The sequence below is a fragment of the Plasmodium coatneyi genome, chromosome 4, assembly GCF_001680005.1.
Source record: "Plasmodium coatneyi strain Hackeri chromosome 4, complete sequence".
Lineage (NCBI taxonomy): Eukaryota > Apicomplexa > Aconoidasida > Haemosporida > Plasmodiidae > Plasmodium > Plasmodium coatneyi.
In genome coordinates, this window is record NC_033559.1 from 1081750 (window position 1) to 1100402 (window position 18653).

The following is an 18653-nucleotide window of genomic DNA, read 5'->3' on the forward strand; positions in this document are numbered from 1 at the left end:
AGTATTAAGATACCTGTACGATGTGCCCCCTTGGCTGACAACTCACTTGCAATGTCGCTTGACAGCCTCTCGAAAAGACATGAGCGCAAATTTTCCATAGAGTTCCCATCTATAATTGCATTAACCCAAACGGGTTGAAAGATTACCATCATGTGAAAAAGAAAAATACACCACAGAGAAGAACATGTGCGCCATGTCCCCCAGCTGTAAGCTTGTAAGTATCAACAACCCCGCGGCACCATAAAATGGTTGCGACTTAGGAAGCGCCCCCCCTCCTGATAGTTAATTTAAAATTGAGATGTCATTCAGTTGGCAAACAAAATAAGTAAGGATGTAAGTACAAGTGTTAGTAAGAGTGTAAATAAAAAGTGTAACACACGCAATTTAGCAAAATTACGAATTAAAAAAAAAAAAAAAAAAAACGAATTCGCGCAGCCATTTGGGTTTCTGTGCATATGTGCACTTGTTTAATTCTATTTTTTTCTTCACATGCAAAGTCGCTAAACGTGTGGCGACAAAGAGCAACAACGTGAGATAGAGAAGCTAAAAAACGGACGTTCATACAAAGGAGCATGTACACACGTAACAACTCTGTGCAGATTAATTTGACACTGATTAACTTATCATTTGCTATCTCACGGGGGGAAAAAAAAAGCCAATGGGACAATGGGATAGTAATAAAAAATGCGACTTGGCAGTAATGACCAAATGGGATATGATGAGAATACGCGGAAAATTGGATTTACCTTCCTTATCTATACACCGCATGCACTCATTCACATGTGCCTACTGCAATTCTCCCAGCGCTTCTCAATCCTTGCCTTCTTCTCGGAATCCTTCCGTCGCTGATAATTTTGTTTTCTCTTAATTCTGCGTGAAATTTGTTCTGGATCTTCTTCGGGGATTCCAAATACCCTCCGGAAATTCGCGCGCAAGCATTCGGGACACTTCTACAATTTTGTGAAGAGGTATATTAAGAGAAAAGGAGATGAAGAAGGAAAAGAAACTGTGTGTTTTTAACTCAATAAGTAACACCGTCGGTGTAACCCTGTTCTCTGTGTGACAACCCGATCTGTGGACACATCAGAAGATGGACCCTCCCATCCCAGACAATACTTATCCTAACTTTTTTTTTGTCCTTCATTTCCGATTCGCTAATTTTGGGATAGTTCCTTAAAATTCGAATGAAGCCTTTATCGTCCCCGCATATGATGGTCTGAGCAAAAAAAAAAATAATAAATTTTTGGAAAGTTGAAATGTAAATGAAGAGAGGTGTACATTGTACAATTTTTTGTGCACAAAAATGTGCACTGTGGGGTTCCCATTTCGACGGGTAAAATAAAGCGAACGATTCGCTGCTAAACGTATCAGTTTGGTAATCCACGTAGGGGTATATCCGTCCAATCGCCTACACAGGGCTATACCCCCCGTGGCTACTTCACCATTACGCCAAATGGCCATACCGTCATGGAGCTATTCGAGGCAAGGACCTCCACGGACTTCCCACACACACTCTCCGAAGTGTAGTTGAGGAATTCCCCATCACGTAACGAAAAAAATAAAAGGGCACCAAAATCAAAACTTTCACCACTTATATTATTCTTTAATTTTTCATCTTGGATGTTATTTTTTAATATTCTTGTCTTAAATATTTCGCTTCTGTCCCGCGTACTCATGCGCATGTTCCTCGTGGCGATATCGCGTGCCTCTCCTCTCTTCGTGTTCGAACAATCTGCGTAATTAAAAAAGCTTTCGCAGAGCCTTATTCTCTGTAATCTGCTCGAGCTGTATAGGCACAGGATCTCCGCCATCAAGCTGTGGTTGCACAAATCCGGGTCTCTCAAACCTTCCAACGGGGGAAAAGCAGGGGGGGATGTAAAAGTGTAGTTTGCATAGGTGTACGTAGATGTGCACAGACAGGTAGGATATGAGGTTCCCCCTTTTCCAGTGTCGGAGAAGAAAACAAACCTGGGACATGAATGGCATACATCTTCTTCAGCACACTCGCGTCTAACTCCCAAAATTCTATCAAGTCCCACGATATTGTAAAGAACTTTTTGCTTATCTGGGGGGGGAAGATTAAAAAAAAAAGAATTATTCCACAATGCTACATTTACATGTAGGTTATTTGCCCACAAATTAAGGACAAAGTTGTTCGATCTTCTTTTAACTCTCGACACGAATATTTTAAAGGCATAAGATACTCGCCCGACGCGTGCATGTGCGCAAATGTCCGTATGAACTTCACCTGGTTGTGGTACACCTTTCCATTTATGGGAGATGGGTGCTAAAGGGAGTTACGAACGGGGGAAAAAATTCGTATAATTAGCGTTATGAAAAAGGGAAAAAACTGCAACAGGGACAGGTCAGCATAGGGGCAACACTCCGCTCGGCATGCCTCCTTCCGTAAGTACCTCTCCCTAACAGAGACACCCCTCACGTTCACTCATTCCAGTTCCTTACATCGTAAAAAACGAAAGCCGTGGGCTGAAATGTGTACGTGTTTTTAACCTTCTGTCTCGTCTTCTTCAACAAGTCGTAAATTCGCAGCGAAGACCCCTCCTGCTTTATCTGTAAATGTTAAGAAAAAAAAAAAAAAGACCGATCTGTGTTTATCCAAATGATGTGAACACAAGCGGAGTGAAGTTAAGAAGAAGCACTAAGCACATGGGAGGGGTGAACAGTTCAAATAACACCAATAGAAGTCTTCTGTAGACGTGACGATAGTGGCCAGACAAACTGCCCCCCCCTAGAGCGCATTACCAACAGCTTCGAAATGAGCAGCTCCAGGAACTGCATTTCCTTCCTTGGCAAAATCGATATTGTCGTTTCGACCTGGTGCGGGAAGTAAAAAAAGAGAAGTAAAAAGATTCACGATTTAGCTTTTCCAATTTTTGAGCATACAAAGAAGTATATACATATGCGGAGAAGTGGGCACTTCGCAAAAGGTATAAAATCAGGACATACAAGTCTCTCTCCGTTCTCGATGTCAAACAAGGCCAAAGGAATGGTGTTATTTATGGGTTGCTTAAACATGGCCACCAATCCGTCCGAAACTCTGCAGAAAAAGGGGGTAGTGCTTTCCTTTTTAATGATGGGTGGGAGGATGTACATAGAAAAGTTCAATTCTATGCCTGTGTTGATATGTTCTTTTATTTCCTCTCCTTCTGGAATGCACATATTTGTTCATATTTCATCCAGCCTTCTTATATGCACAGGATCATATAAGGAGACTTCTCCCCCACCTTTTACCCACCTGATTTCCTGAAATTCTTCTTCTATTTCAAACACCTGCTCATATGTCCGCATGTCCCAAAAGGTGTACGAGTTGGTGTTCAGGTTAGCAGCTCCTATTCGTCCATTTGTCTCTTCGGGGGGAGGGAAAAGGCGTCGATAAGAACATGAACCCCGTGTTTTCGTTGGTAGAGGAGGCAACATAAAAATGCGTTGTAAGCGTTTCCGCACTATCAGCCATCTACGCATCTACGATCCACATGGGTATGGTCAAACACGCGCTCATCTGGACGTTCTCCTCCCATTTTCGTACCGCAGAATTCAAAGAAGGCGGGGTGACTCAGGATGACCTTTTCTGCAAAGAGGGAAGAAAATGATTAAACGAGGGAAATCTGGGCAAATGCACCCATGTATAGTGCACCCAGGTAGAGCACACCCCTGTGATATTTTTTCGCTCCCTATTTTGCTTCCCTCCAGGATCGTGGAGAGGGGGTTACCGAACAGGGTGCCAAGTTTAGACGAGTCCGTTTTTCCTATCCTTAGGTCCTATTGGCGGAAAAAAGAAGGAAACACCACATTTGGCATGTAATTACACAGTGTCGCACACATCGATATAATTTGGCAAAGTCCCATCTTTCGCGACGACGTCTATGGGCAAGCCACTGTTCTCTCCACCTTACACAACAATCGATCACTTTGCACTGCAGGTGGGCCGGGAAAGACGCGTATGCCACTATCAAGGTATTGTTGTACGAATTGTGCACAATCGTATGGACCACTGAATAACTGCTCGGATTAATTTCGCACAAAAACTTCCCATTCACCACATCGTAAGCCCTAGATATTCCAGAAATTAACAAAACAACGATGACATCGTTGGCCAGAACAATTTCCTTAATGGGAGAACGTTCAATGCTCAAGCTGTTAACGGGCATGTTCTCATATATATCTATCATTTTTATCGTCTTGTAATTACAACATATGTTTTTCTGAATAACTTTGCTTTTATTTATTTTGGAGGATATGCTTCTCGGGATGTTATTTCCATATTTTTTGCGTTCTTTCATGTATTCCAGCATTTGCGAAACAAATGAAGTGTTAAAGGGTTAAAAAAGAAGAAAAAGGAAAACGCAGGATCCAGAAAAAGGGTTGACAACCAAAGGTGAATAACACGACAACGGTAGGTTAATGTGTGTGAGAGCGACTATACGATGCACCACTAATTCGAAATATGCCTCCCTGGGGGGAAGCTCTTCATGTATATGAGCGTGATTCCCCTGGCAGCTAAGACCACAATGTCGCGGGGAACTGTGAAGAGAGGTGGTTGCACAAACTGCAGGGTGTCCTTGCAAGTCGTTATGTTTGTCTATCCAGAAACAATTCAGACGCGAAAAGGTAGAGAGGTGGAGAAGCGAAGAGGCAGAGAAATGAAAAGGTGAAGAAACGAATAAAGGAACAAAAAGAATGGGGCGCCTCCACGGTGGCACAAATGAAAACCAAGTAGAACAAACAAATAATTTCACGAAAATATTCTTGTGACATAAAATACTTTAAAATGACAATTAAAAATTAAGGTTACTGTTAAAAAGGAGGGGGACGTTGTCGCGTAAATAAAAGCCATGGTGCGGAAACAACCCCCCGGGCGCGTGCTCATTAATGCGTGCAGGTGGCACACTGACGGGCTTGCATGCAGGTATGCATACATACAACCGGGTACGGCTGTGGGCGACTTGCGTAAACCGTAGGGGGACCACGACAAAAAAAAGAGGGACAACCCCACAGAAGATAATTAACAATTGGTAGCATCAAAAAAATGAGTAGTAAAAATGCGCAAACACAAAAAGGTGGGGGTATATCCCCTCAAATTACGTGGGGAAGAACAAAACCAAATATATTTGTGCATAGAGATAGCAGCACAAAGTACACCCACATGTTGACATAAATATACACGTTGGTTACGTTGAGGGGGGTTACCAGGTGCATGCGTGTTGTGCATACATATGCGCACGTGTGTACACGCTGAAACAATAACTGGGCTGCTACGTTTTTATTATCTACATACGCGAATAATCATCTACATTTTCTTTATTTCTTTCATTCATTCCTTTTTTAAGCAATACATTCATCCTATCTTGTCCCGTAGTAGTCGTTTATAAGGGATTTAAATGTATCTTCTTTTTTTTTTCCCACTTGTTTGGTCTTCCTCAAGCAAAACAACGAAATGGGAAAAAATGTGTCTATAAAAAAAGGATAAAAAAAAGGCAACTGATGCACATTCAACACAGCCTATTCGTGTGTACGTACTTTAAAATAAAAAAAGAGAAACGGACGAAATAACGTTTCATAATGATGACGCAATTCCCAATCTGAACAGAACAAACAAAAGATTTTTTTTTTTTCTCCCCAATGAGCGAAGAGAAGAGGTGATTTAATAAAATAAAAGGGGGGAAAAAATACAACATCCCAGTGAGGATGTACATGTCGCAAAGCAGGTGTCCTCATAAGCCCATCAACCGCTTAGCGCGCAGACATCGCACCTGACGTGGCACTGCAAAGGTGAAATGCGCTGCACCTTACATGTGTAACCTTTTTTCGCCCATCAGAAGGAGAAAAAAAAAAATAAATAAATAAAAAATCGCTGACACGAAAACACCCTCCCATATCAGTTCATGATGAAGAGCAAAAAAAAGAAAAATTTCCCACTGAAAAAATGACAAGCGAGGAGAACGCCACACGAAGGAGCGCAAAATGAATGGGTCACTTGGGGCCATCATCATTCTTACGATGAAATGGTGCATACTATGGGCTGTTCACGGAAGTAGTAGTGCCTGTAGTGGTGGCCAAATGAAGATAAACTTGAAGGAAAGGAGTAGGAACCCCCGACAGGCTTTCCCCTCAGAAAAAAAAAAACATTCACCGCGTAAATGTGCACACAGAAAAGAACTGTACATTTGGAGGAGCGTCGCCCAACACACAAAAGGGGCGAAGCGAAAAAGAAACATACCCAGTTACAGATGCATCAAACTGAGTGCTGCAAGAAAAAAAATAAATGGGACGGAGACACAAAAAGAAGGGGACACCCCAAATGACATGGAAACCTTTTTAATAGTAGACGGGTCTTCGATTTTATTTAAAAATTTTTTCGGAATGCCATATTTGAAGAATGAGAGTGAAATAAACTTAAGTACGATCTATGGGTTTATCCAATCGTTGAACAAAGTGTACAAATTGTTTTGCCCGTCCTACGTGGTCATCGTTTTCGACTCCAAGACGTCGAATGATGAGAAGAAGAAGATTTACGCAAAGTATAAAATAATGAGGAAGAAAAATCCAGAAGAATTGTATGAACAACTCAAACTTGTGAGCGACTTCTGTGATCTCATTGGAATAAAAACCGTTAGCCCCACCGATGTAGAAAGTGATAACTACATTGCTGGCATTGTAGATAGTATTAATAACACGCTAAAGGAAGGATATGTTCCCCTTTACTCTTCACCAAATGGAGGAGAAACAACCACACAGAAGCGATTTAGAGTCATCGTCGTGTCAAGTGATAAAGACCTTTTGCAACTTCTCGAATACAACGACGATGCTCACAACAACATGGACATAATAATATGCCAACCGAATAGAAAGTACAGACTAGTTGATGCTAGTACGTTTATCGAGGAGCATAACTTATTGCCTGCTCAATACAGTGACTATCTCATCATGGCTGGAGACAAAACGGATGGAATTGCAGGGATCCCAAACATAGGCGATAAGACTAGCAAACATTTGCTCAAACAATTTCACACCATTGAAAATATCCTAAAAAACCTACATAACCTTCCTCAAAAACTGCATGCAATTTTCATCAACAATATAGAAAATATTAACATGTTCAGAAAACTCATAAAACTGAAATGTGAGACGCACCAGTCCTTAGTGTTAAGTCAGTACAGACAGGGAAGCATCAAGGACTTTGAGCGCTTTCAAAATATCCTGGACAAGTATTCCCTACACAAATTGATAAAGAAAACAGTCATTGTGAATTACGGCGGGGTTTCCACTTAGCATGTTCGCGTGTGCACGATGTGTCATCTGTGTAGTGATCTCCATGTGCTTTCTTTTGGCCCTTTTTTTTTGTTTTTTCTTTTTTTTTTTTTGTGTAATGTTCATGGAGCGCGCGGCGCACCTATTGATGTCCCCCCCGTTGGTATAAAAATGTCCACATAGGAACGTCCTTCCGCGCATTTTGGCTCGATTCTGCCCAATTTGCTTCGCGTTTACGCCGCTCTTCCCACTTTAAAAAACAAACTGTGGCAAATGCGCTATCTGCTTTTGTTCCCTGCACACACATATAGACGAGCAAGGCGAACTCCCCATCGTGCTGCCGGAGGGTATTTATCCTTCCTTGTCCGTCTAGCTGCTCCGCGAGCAGCTTTGAGGGGCATTCCTGCGTGATGGCATAATTGCAGTTATGCTGCGTGAGGCAGAGGCACTGATGGGTTTTCCTGCACCATCAGCTCTTCGTATGCATACCCCTGACGCACGGACTACACACCGTCTACCCGTGGTGAGTTTGTTTTCTTCACCCTCCACTCGTTTCTCTGTACATGTTCAGGGGTTCCTTTTCCGAATTGATATGCACCCTATCTGACTCCCTGTAGCTAAGTAGGCTGGTTTGTCTTCACACTTGTTCATGCGGCTAGGGGTGTGATAGACCCTGAATCATCACGTGGAAGATTCACCCTTGGTCTGTTACCCCCATCCCTGCGCACCATGTCGACGCCCGACGAGCTGACTGTGCTCATTCAGAATCTGCAAAAATGCAACAACACTAGTGAATCGATCAACTTCGACCTGGCGAGGACGATCCAGGAGTTTCTCAACTGCCTGGACAGAAATGTGCTGGAGGAACTAGAAGGGGGAATACACGAAAATGAGAGGGAGAAGGAGAGTGACAAGGAACGAGACAGTCAGCGGGACAGTCAGCGGGACAACCAACGGGACAGAGACGTTACGAACAGCTTCACCTCAGCGGCGATTTTTGTGGAAAACTGCGTCAAAATCTTCGGCCTAAAAATCGAGCACTTGCACAATTTGGCCCATAACACGTTGTACAATATTTACAAGGAGCATAAACATAGCAATGGAGGGAAGAAGCACAACGTTATGTGCGACGAGGAGGAGTACCTGTTCATTAACGAGGTAAAGAATTTAAAAAGTTGCCCCGGGGATAACGAGCCATGCATGGAGGACGACCTGCTCATCAAGACAATTCCGCTGCCCACTTTTCTGTTTTCTGAAAATGTGAAGAAGAAGGAAGATTCTACAGAAATGAGAGCAGGCACAGACATGGACGTGAACTTGGACGTGGACAGCGAGGTGGGTACCGAGTTAAGCATCTCCCACCTCAACGTCGATGGTGGAGGCGGTGACCATCGGAAGAGGAACTCCAAAATGTCAAAGCAAAACGAAGAAGCTCCAAACGAGACCATCGCGGCAACTGCGGCATGGAAAAAGGAGGAAGATGACCACCTAACCGACGAAACGGAGGTGTTCGAACAGAACTCCCTAAAACCGCTAAACTTCGACAAAATGTACCTGGAAAACGATGGAATTCTCCTCCTAGATATCAACGATTACAACGTTTTCATAAATGACCAATACGACTTTTCCATCTTAAACCAAAACAGTTCCATGCTTTTCGAAAAATACGACTTTTCTTGCTCCAGACATTCCACATATTTCTCTCCCGCTAATTTAAAAAAATATATGGAGAAGGAAAAGACGGTTAACGATATTTACAAGACTTACAATTTTAATGACCTCCTGAATGATGAATTATGCCCAGACGTCTTCCTATTTAAGAATGACTTCTTCGATTATGACCTCGCCCTAGGTATTATAAAAAGCAAAAAATATCTATTGAGCAGGTTTAAGGAACAGAAGAAGTACCTGTACGTCCTGGACGAGAATGCCCACATGGACAAGGACAGAATGGGCACCACTACGTATGAGAAAAATGATATAAAAAGGAAATTGCCCCACTATTATATGCTTAACTGTCAGAATATCAAACACGCGCAGGATTTCTTCACCTACATGCAGCCCGGCCAAATTATAGACATCATAACTCGTAACGCGGAGAGGCGATATTTTTCATGCCTCCCAAATGGGGAGACATCACATACCAGGCAACGTGACAACACATCTGGTGCGGACTCGCCAAGTGGAGGGACTGCTCAACCAACTACACTGACGGATACGATTTCCCCTCCCCGCTCCAACGACCAGAAGCTATTTGAACAAATAAAAATCCCAGACATATATATACAAAAACTGGGGCTTAACTTCGACTACTACCACTTGGATCCCCTCATCCACAACTTAATAAAAGAATTGAAGAAAAAAAAAAACGTCGAAAAATATTTCTCCTTAAATTTGTTTGACGAGAAGAACAACTACGACTTTGACATTTTGCAGGACGAAGAGTACGTGGACGATCAGAATGAAGAAAACGCAATCGCCGAGGGGGAGTGTAACATAACCACTGAAAAGTTTTTGGATGTGCGATCCCTAAATGATGGCATGATAGATGATATTCCTCTGGATGTCTTTGAAAAAAAGGACTCCTCCGACGCGTTTTTCGCGTCCTTCGATGAGGATATTCACGAGAGGTGGGTGCTTCTTTCGGTCATCCCATTGTGTGCATTGCAACCGTGTGCACGCCCTTTCCATGCGCGTTTTTTCCATGCATGCCTTTCGACCTACCTACCACCCCTTCCACGCAACCGCAGAGTCAACAAATGGAACGTCTTCCTCGAAGAGAAACTTCAACTCCTCAGGAGCCACCCCAAATATGACGTAGACGTGTACAAGAAAAACATCATCCACTACACCATAAACAGCGGGGAAAAAATCCCCCTCTGTAATCTAATCAAACATAGGGAGCCCTACCAAGTGTGTAGGAACTTTCTCACCACCCTCATGTTAATCAACACAGATATGCTTCAAATAAGCCAAGTCAACCAGCACAGCCAATCCAACGACGTAAGTAACTACCAAATTAAGGTGAAAAAGGAAAACGTCCAGGAGTACCTTGGCTCATCGAAAAATATTAAAAATGCCAGTTTTGTTATAAAGGATAAGAAGAGAAAGGCAGCTTCCAAGGGGGGGACGCGGAATGCCAAGCCCGCCAAAAAGAAGCCGCACAAGGATTAGTAGCAAGTGAGATAGGGTCTCTCCCTCCAGGGGAAGAATATTTCGCACGAGCGTGAATGAATTGTTCGTTGTGCAAAATGGGGAAATGGCACAACATAGACACACCCCACATAACCGCAATTTTAGTGCGGTAGGATCATGGGTTGCATAGAAGGTCAGTTTCTTTTACCGTTTGAAGAGGTACCACAGGGCGGATTACCTTTTATACCCATTTTGTGAAAAATAAATTTCCTCCAACTTGTTTCTCCACAATTAAACGCAAATGCATTGTCTATAATTTTTGAAAGCTACAATTGCTTTTTTCGGTTGGCACATTTTACACATCTTTTTCCACCCCGGGAAGATTCACTCGCGAGGGGGCCGATTGACCAATTCGCTCCCCCGCCGCTCCGTTGTACTTGGATCCTTTTTTTGTTTTTTTTTTCCAAAATTTAAGAGTTATTAATTATCAAACAGCGGAACAAAGAAAAAAAATTAAAGAATTAAATTCATAACGACATTGCCTCTACGGACGTGCGCACATGTACGTGCACATCCGTACATACGTACATGCATACATATATACATACATATATACAGTACATGCATACATATATACAATACACATGCGCGTGACTGCGCAATGCTGCGCACGGCCGACGCAGACGCATCGTCTTCTACAAATTGTAAAGCAAAGGGGATCCATCTGTGTAGGCCTCCGTGCCGCTATGCGTACACACGAGACAGGGTGGCCTACACGGATGGATGGCAGCTTGGAAATCCAAAGCACAAAAAAAAAAAAAAAAAAGAAACCAAAAAGAAGAAAAAAAAAGCAAAATAAAAAAAACAAGAGAAAAGTACTCGAAAAAAAAGTGAAGACGGAAACGAAGAAAAACCTAAATTGTGGAAACAAAAAAAGCGCGAGGTGAAACACACACCCGCGTCTAATTCGGGGCACGCAAAGGAACAAATCGACCCGCACACGCGCACCAATATTTGGCACGTGCGGCGCGTGCGATGTGGTAAAGCTGGGTTGTACAAATGAGGCGGAAAACCGCACCAAAAAAAAAAAAAAGGGTAAACTGTCCGAGGGGAAAATAGGAAAAAACGGGGGCCGCTCAGTCACGTGGCCGCCTGACCCCCTCACCGCTATGCTACTTTAAAAAAGGAGGATACGACGGTGTAGAAGACCTTGAAAAAATCGCTGTAGCTGATCTGCGAATACGTGTGGTTGTTGCTCACAAAATGGTCGAAATTTAAGCACTTGTTGTTGAACTCGGATTTGAAGAGGAAGTTGTTTTGCAGGTCGCAGGAATTCAGGTCGGTAAAAAGGTACCTTTGGAGCGAGTTGGCTGGTGCAGCAGTGCTACGTTTATCATGTTTGTCATGTTGGTCATGTTGGTTAGCTTGGTCATGTTTGTCATGTTGATCCTGTTTTCCACGTTCGTCAGGTTCGTCGGTGCTCTCACTAGTGGTTGCGACGTTACCCCAGTTAATGCCAGCGATCCCGCTGATAAGCTCATCCTTCTTCTTCCTGAAGAAGAAACTGACGTCGAAGAAGACCTTCTTGAACAGAATTTTAAAAATACCCAGAACGCCAATCACGTTGCAAGCGTTGTGATTATCCGTAGCTAGTTTCAAATAAATTTGTAAAATATTTTTCAAGCTTTCCAATTTGTTGGATTCTAAAAACAATGCCTTGTAGTACAAAGGCTCATGGTCTTCTTCATCCGAATTTCTGATCAGAAATTGTAGCTCTTTTCTTTTACTCTTTATGGTGTATTCATCCCCTTCTCTATATTTCCTAATCAAATCGATGGTGGATTTTTTATAACCATAGTAGGCTGAATAGATGTCATAGTACTGCTTGCAGACATCGCAGTTTTTGGAGAAGCTCTGTATTTCCTCAAACATGCTAGAAGAATACGTATTTTGGTAATAAAAAATTTCTTTCATGTCTTCTCCTTCTAGGAGGGGTGAATATCTGGAGAACTCTGCTTCGAATAAATCCGTCCCTTGTTGGTTTTTGCCTTTCCCAGGAGTGTACCCCAAATAGCTGCCACCCTTCCCTACAAGGTTGCTCATTTCCTGTTGGGCGTTCTTTTTTAGACTTTGCTTTTTCTCTTCCTCCAACTTTATTTGGTAATACGAAATAGGCTTATAATAACAGTGTAGGAACTCACTAGTTCGGAAGTGTTCCAGAATGGTCCCCTTCATCTTTTCAGCTTTTTGTATCTTCTCTCGGGGAGTGCCACCCTTTTCCATCTCACTCTTTACAATCTGGTCATACTTTTCGAAGAGATCGATTTGTTTGTGCGTCTGGCTCAGCTGGTACACATGGTAATTGTACACATTTCGGTGAATCCTACTGGCCCTGTTGCTTCTACCTTCTTTCTTTGTCGGGCTGCTTCTCTCTCCTTTGTTCGTCCGTCTACCTCTGTGGAGCAACTCCTCCCTCAAATAGGCACAAAACTTCATTTTGAAAAGCACGCTCTTCTTGTCCAATCTGTTCGATGTTACCATGGAGCAACTTTTCAAAATGGAATCGCCACTCAGTTTGGATTTCATCTGCAGGGAGTACTTCCCCCCCTTTTCTTTATTGTACAGTCTGTGGATTATTCGATCCATTGGGTTGGTTACGCGGTTACCACGAGTACCCTTTATGGGTATATCTGCGGGAGTTTCCTCCTTGATGGCTTTTTGGAGGTTGGCCAAAAGACCCTCGACCAGGTTATATTTCTCCGTGAACGTCTGCATCGTTTTGCGCTTCAAGTCCCACAACATGGACGCATTCACATTGTTGGGGTGATCGCCCAGCTCGGAAAGTATAACGGACACCAGCAACGAACCCGTATAATCCTTAAAATCGTAGTTCCTTCTAAGCAGTTTTGTCAGCACATATAAACGCTCATTAAACAGTCCAATGAAGTGAAATTTCTTCAACGTTTTTTCACACTTTTCATTGAAGGTCTTCAAATTAGGATTCACCCCCTTGAGAATTAAGATGTTCTTATTATACAGCGAAATTATATTTCCATTTTTTGCAGACATGCTATAGTACTTGTAGGATTTTTTTAAGTTCTCGTTTTTGTTCTTCTCATCATAGTCTTTTATCTTAACTCCGATGTCTGTCCCTGAGTAGTAATGCCCCAACATCATCTGTGAAATATTATCTCCCTTATCTGCCGCTTTTTTTAAATACTCTCCAGCTAGCTCGAGATTCTTTTCTGTGCCCAATCCAAATTTGTATATATTGTATTTTGCCAAAATGTGTTCTACACTTTCTTCATGGTTTCTAATGGCCTTGTGGAAGTACTGCTCTGCGTTTTTCAGCGCTTTGTTTCTCTCCTCGGTGAGCTCCTCCATGTACTTCTTGATGATGTCGTCGCTTTGGCTGCTCGATGCGTTAGTCGTATTGTCTGCGTTATTCTGATTCTGTTCGGTCCCCCAAAACGGTATGCCCGCTTGGCCCGACGTGTAGCTGCTTGATGCGGTTGGCGTGGATTCAGCGGGCATACCGCTTGACCCACCGCCATAGATCGTACTGGAAAAATCCGCACCCCCGCCGGAAGCACCCATAAAATTAGATGACCCAACAGGAGGATCCCCCTCCGGGGCAGAGCCCCCTTCGTTCTGTTGTCCGGAAGAAGGTTGGCCTACCGAAGAAGTGTGCACCCCCGCAGTTGCACCACCGGACGGGAAGGCGAAGTATCTCCCACCTGCTTCCTTCCCCGTTTCGTCCTTCTTCTCCGCTTCCGTTGCATCACTACCCTTTTCCTCCCTAATCATATTCAACAAATCCTCCTTGCTCATCGTTTTGATAATTTCCTCCTTCCGTAAATGCTTCTTGTACTCATCCAGGTAGGCATACCCAGTGGACAAAGCAGAAGTGCTATCTCCTTGGTCTGCCGCCTTTTTCCAAAACTCAAAGGCTTTCACTTCATCGCGTTCAATGCCTATGCTTTCATTCCCTAGGTAGTAAATCTCCCCCAGCGCTGCAAGGGCGTACGAATTTCTACTATCAGCTAGTTTTAGAAAATACTCAAACAAACTTTTATTATAGTCCACCGTGTTATGAATCAAGTGTCTGTTCCTCTCACTGATGTTCTCCTCGTAGACGCCACTTTCAATGGCAGAGGTATTCTTCAACGAATCGACCACCGCCCCGAGGATGTTACTCAACAAATAATCACAGGAACTTAGAAACGGAGAAATGTTATTCTTGATGAAGGAGTTTTTGTAAATCTTTTTATCAAAGGTAAAATCAAAATAGTCCCTCAGGTATATGTTGCTATCTTTGTTTTTGTACTTGAGTCTGATCATATTATTGGTGAAGGCAAGTTTGCTGTAAAAATCATCCTTCGTAGAACCCAAGGAGTAGGACACAATCTTGGACTTCATATTATCCACCGAACTGGGAATTATCCTATTCTCGTTCGACAAAAAATCGTGATTCCTTATTTTCCCATTATTCCTATAGTATATGTAGAAGAAGCTATTCAGCGAATTGTCATTTGTATCTATTAAATCTTCACTCATTTCAGTCGTTATCGATATAGAAGAATTATTTACAAATATTGGAAGATTCAAATGGTAGAGTATGCCGCTTAGAAAATTACACAGACCGTCCTTTCCCTTTCTTATGAGCTTAACTGAGTAGTCAATATTTCGGGGGAACCCATACGGTAACTGTAACTTCCCCCCGTTGTCGTTTATTCCTACTAGGTAGAGGAAGGCCAGGACGCATGTTGCCTCGTTCTTTAGCTTCTCCGTGTACTTTTTTTTTAGCAATTTCAGCTGATCATGGAGTTGGTCCTTCGTGTTAACCGCCGCAGGGGTGAATTCACTCAGGTCTACATTTCGGTAAAAGGAGTGCACATCTTGGCGAGTTGGGGACGTCCCACCGGTGGTCGCCTCAGAGGTAGTTCCCTGGCCGGTATGTGCCTCCTCCCCGCGTTCAATAAACAGCAAAAATGCATTCAAGTCGTTCGAGTTCATCCCACTGGACAAGTCCTCATCGACGACTACCCGTTCGACCACCCGTTTGGCAGGTCGACCAGCTCCTCTCTTCAGCTCCTCAGTTGAGGGGTCCACGCCCCGCCACAGCCCCCCCGCTACCCTCCTGCTCTGCAGCAAATTATCATAAAAGTTACTCCCCTCCTTGTATTTTATAATGGTCACCAAATTATCGTAAATGTTTTTAAAATTCACCTGCTTCTTACTGCTTATCTGGTTAAGGTACAGGTAGATATCCTTGGATGGGTTGAACACCAAGGGAGTATGTCTAGCCGTAACGACGTTAATAATGAACCCATCCTTCAGTTCGTACCTATTTCTATAATCCTCCATTTCTTGCCTTCTCTTCTGCGCTGAGTGGTTTAAAATTTGGTTCAGATTTTTCAAAATATATTGGTTGTATTCCTTCAGGTCCTCTTCCTTGGGGGGGTCCTTGTACGACTCGAGTAGGTCTTTCCATATTTCGTTGTCATTGGGGTCATCGCGTTGGCCAACGGTAGGTTCCCTTCCATCCGTTTTGTCAGCGATGGGTTCTTTTCCGTCAATCTTTGCCGGGGTGTCCTCCGCGTCGACCGTTTCACTGTCCTTTCCCGCAGCAACCCCTGGCGGACCGATCGATTCGGAAGAAGATGCGTCAAGAGGAGGTGTCATTTCTTTCCTCTCCGTCTTGTCCGCCTGAACCTCCTTCAACCCATCCTCCCCAGGTGGCCCCTCCACGTGGGATGCCTTCTTCATGGCGTGCTTCACCCCATCGTTGTAGTACTCATTGTAGAGGTCATTCAGCAGGTTCACCAAAAATTCCTTAAAAATGGAAAAAATCAGATCAATTTCTGCGTCCAGGTAATTCTGCACCAATGGGAACGAATTAGAAGAAGAAGTAGCCGGCTCCTTCCTAAATGGATACAAAACAAAGTTCGGATTCAACTTGCTCAACTTTATAAATAACTTATTGGCATTTTTCTTTATTCCATTTTTGTAGACCTCCTCTGCAATTAAATGCTTGTGCTTTTCAAAGTAGCGGTGATTATAAGACTCGAAATAGTCTACCACAAAGTCATTGAATGCTTTACAGCTGTACAAGTGGAACGGGTAATACCTTGTGCTGTTGTTTAGCTTAAAGTTATACTTATTGTAATTGTCCAGAATGTCTAAAAGGGAAAATTTATTCAGGTCCATATAAAAGGAAAAGGTTTCTGAACTTAGTAGGTTCAATATAAGTCTGTAGGTATACCTGTAGGAGTACACACGCTCATCATCTTCACCAATGTAATACACGTAATTTGCCTTATCGAAGTGTGATTCTACTAGTTTAAAATTCTTATACCATCTGAAGAGAGATGTTACGAAATGACGCTTAAATGTACTCTCCTCAATCGCGTACTTAAACGACTTCTTCTTTTCCTTGTAGGATGGAGTTACTACCATATTCCCCATGATCACCTTTATTATATATCTCATCCCCGTGTATATCTCTCCACTCATTTTTGTTTTCAACGCATATTCCTCCAACATGTTTAAGTAATTGTAATTCTCTCTGTTTAGACTTCTTAGTATAATTTCGTCAATCGCTTCATCGTAGTGGTTTACTCTCTCCTGGAACTCCACCAGGAAGTCCTTTCTCCCGCTTGGGGCGTTGCTTTCAGGGGGAAAATCATCATCTGGAATTGTTTTAGCAGGAGCGGCCTCCTCCGCAGTGGCAACCACATCTTGGTTCGATTCGTCCTCCTTAACTGGACTACTCACATTGGATTCATCCCCCTTGGTGGTGATACTCACAGAGGACTCATCCACTATGGCGATGTCATCTGGCTCTGATTCACTCTCCTCGGCAGCTTTACTAATAGCTGCCTCTTCCATGACGATGTCACTATCTGTCTTTTGTAAAATTTCTTTATCCTCGTGACTAGCAGCTTCCTCCTCCACGGCGACTGTACTATCCGCAACGGGTTCACTTTCCTTGGCAATGTTACTGGAAGCTTTCTCCTCCACAACGACTATGCTATCTGCACTGTGTTCATTCTCCTTAACGACATCATCAGCTCTGGATTCTTCCACAGTGACAACACTCTCTTGATCCGATTCATTCACTTTGGGGTCATTGGTAAAAGAGGCCTCCTCCACGAAGGCAGTGTTATCTACAATGTGTTCACTCTCTTTAACGGTATTACTGTCAGTTGGCTCTTCCATGGCCATGAAACTATCTGTCTTGGGTTCATTTTCCTTGACATTGTTACTAACGACTTCTTCCACGATGACTGTGTTATCTATGTTCGATTCGCTCTCCTTGGTGGTGTTCCCCTCAGTGACAACATCACTGTCTGCAGTGTCCTTCTTCTCCTCCTCCACGACGACGCTGTCTACCTTCAATTCATCCCCCTTGGAGGTGTCATTATCGATAGGTTCTACCACCATGGTGACGTTGTCAGAGTTCGATTCCGTTTCTTTGATGACATGACTGGAGGCAGGTTCTTCCACGGCAACGTCCCTATCTTGCTTTGGTTCACTTCCTTTGACGGTGTTACTATCGACAATCTCTTCCACACTGACGTTGACATCTACCTTCGGTTCACTCTCATTGACGATGACGCTGCTCTTTACGGATCCTTGCACAGGGAGGGCGATACCTGCCTCACCTCCCTCCTCGGTCTGCTCCTCCCCCCTGTGTACAACTACCTGCAGCTGCATGGCTACATTCGTCCCTGCGGTTCCTCCCCCAAACTTTACATCACTATTACTGGCGTAGTTGTCTTCTAAACTTGAATTCCTCTTCTCGTAGTGTATACCCCCCTGGGGGAGGTCCGTTTCGAAAACTACTTCCTTCTTCTCATTCTTAATATATTCACACTTAATTATTAACAGAAAAAATGAAAACACTAAGATAAGGTAAAAGACATGATTAATCATATTCGCTCTGAGGGGTGACGTTCGGCGGCTGGCAACGTGGCTGTGGGTGGTAAGCAAAGGGGGGAGGGAGGGAATAATCACCGCGAGCAAAGCAAAAAGGAACGTTCCAAATGGGAAATGTGCGAAATTATGCTGACGGTGAAGCGGGCAAAACAAACAAAAACTGCAAATCTACAAATCTACAAAAAAAAAAAAAAAAAGGAAACTCCCCTTTTTCTCTCCCCCTTCTTGTGCTTAAGAAGCGGGAAGAAAAAAAGAAGAAACGGTCAAACAAGAAGGAAGAAAATGAGTCCGTCGTTTTTTTTTTCTTC

At 43.2% G+C, this 18653-nt stretch overlaps 4 protein-coding genes across 4 annotated transcripts; 2 read left to right on the forward strand and 2 right to left on the reverse strand.

Annotated features, from left to right (window-relative positions):
- Positions 1-776: 776 nt before the first annotated feature.
- PCOAH_00008290 (Uncharacterized protein) lies at positions 777-4313 on the reverse strand (the record flags this gene model as incomplete). Its single annotated transcript, XM_020057638.1, has 12 exons — positions 777-950; positions 1127-1216; positions 1464-1846; positions 1969-2065; positions 2249-2287; positions 2464-2571; positions 2764-2835; positions 2968-3058; positions 3257-3368; positions 3548-3589; positions 3732-3780; positions 3915-4313. The coding sequence occupies 12 exons, from the start codon at positions 4311-4313 to the stop codon at positions 777-779; spliced, it is 1656 nt and encodes a 551-aa protein (XP_019913218.1).
- Positions 4314-5982: 1669 nt separating this feature from the next.
- PCOAH_00008300 (Uncharacterized protein) lies at positions 5983-7290 on the forward strand (the record flags this gene model as incomplete). The annotated part of the gene is made up of 1 exon (XM_020057639.1): positions 5983-7290. The coding sequence occupies one exon, from the start codon at positions 5983-5985 to the stop codon at positions 7288-7290; it is 1308 nt and encodes a 435-aa protein (XP_019913246.1).
- A 708-nt stretch (positions 7291-7998) lies between these two features.
- PCOAH_00008310 (Uncharacterized protein) lies at positions 7999-10443 on the forward strand (the record flags this gene model as incomplete). The annotated part of the gene is made up of 2 exons (XM_020057640.1): positions 7999-9899; positions 10020-10443. 2 exons carry the CDS (start codon positions 7999-8001, stop codon positions 10441-10443), a joined length of 2325 nt encoding a protein of 774 aa, XP_019913149.1.
- A 1128-nt stretch (positions 10444-11571) lies between these two features.
- On the reverse strand, positions 11572-18342 carry PCOAH_00008320 (Uncharacterized protein; the record flags this gene model as incomplete). Its single annotated transcript, XM_020057641.1, has 1 exon — positions 11572-18342. One exon carries the CDS (start codon positions 18340-18342, stop codon positions 11572-11574), a length of 6771 nt encoding a protein of 2256 aa, XP_019913124.1.
- Between the last annotated feature and the right edge of the window lie 311 nt (positions 18343-18653).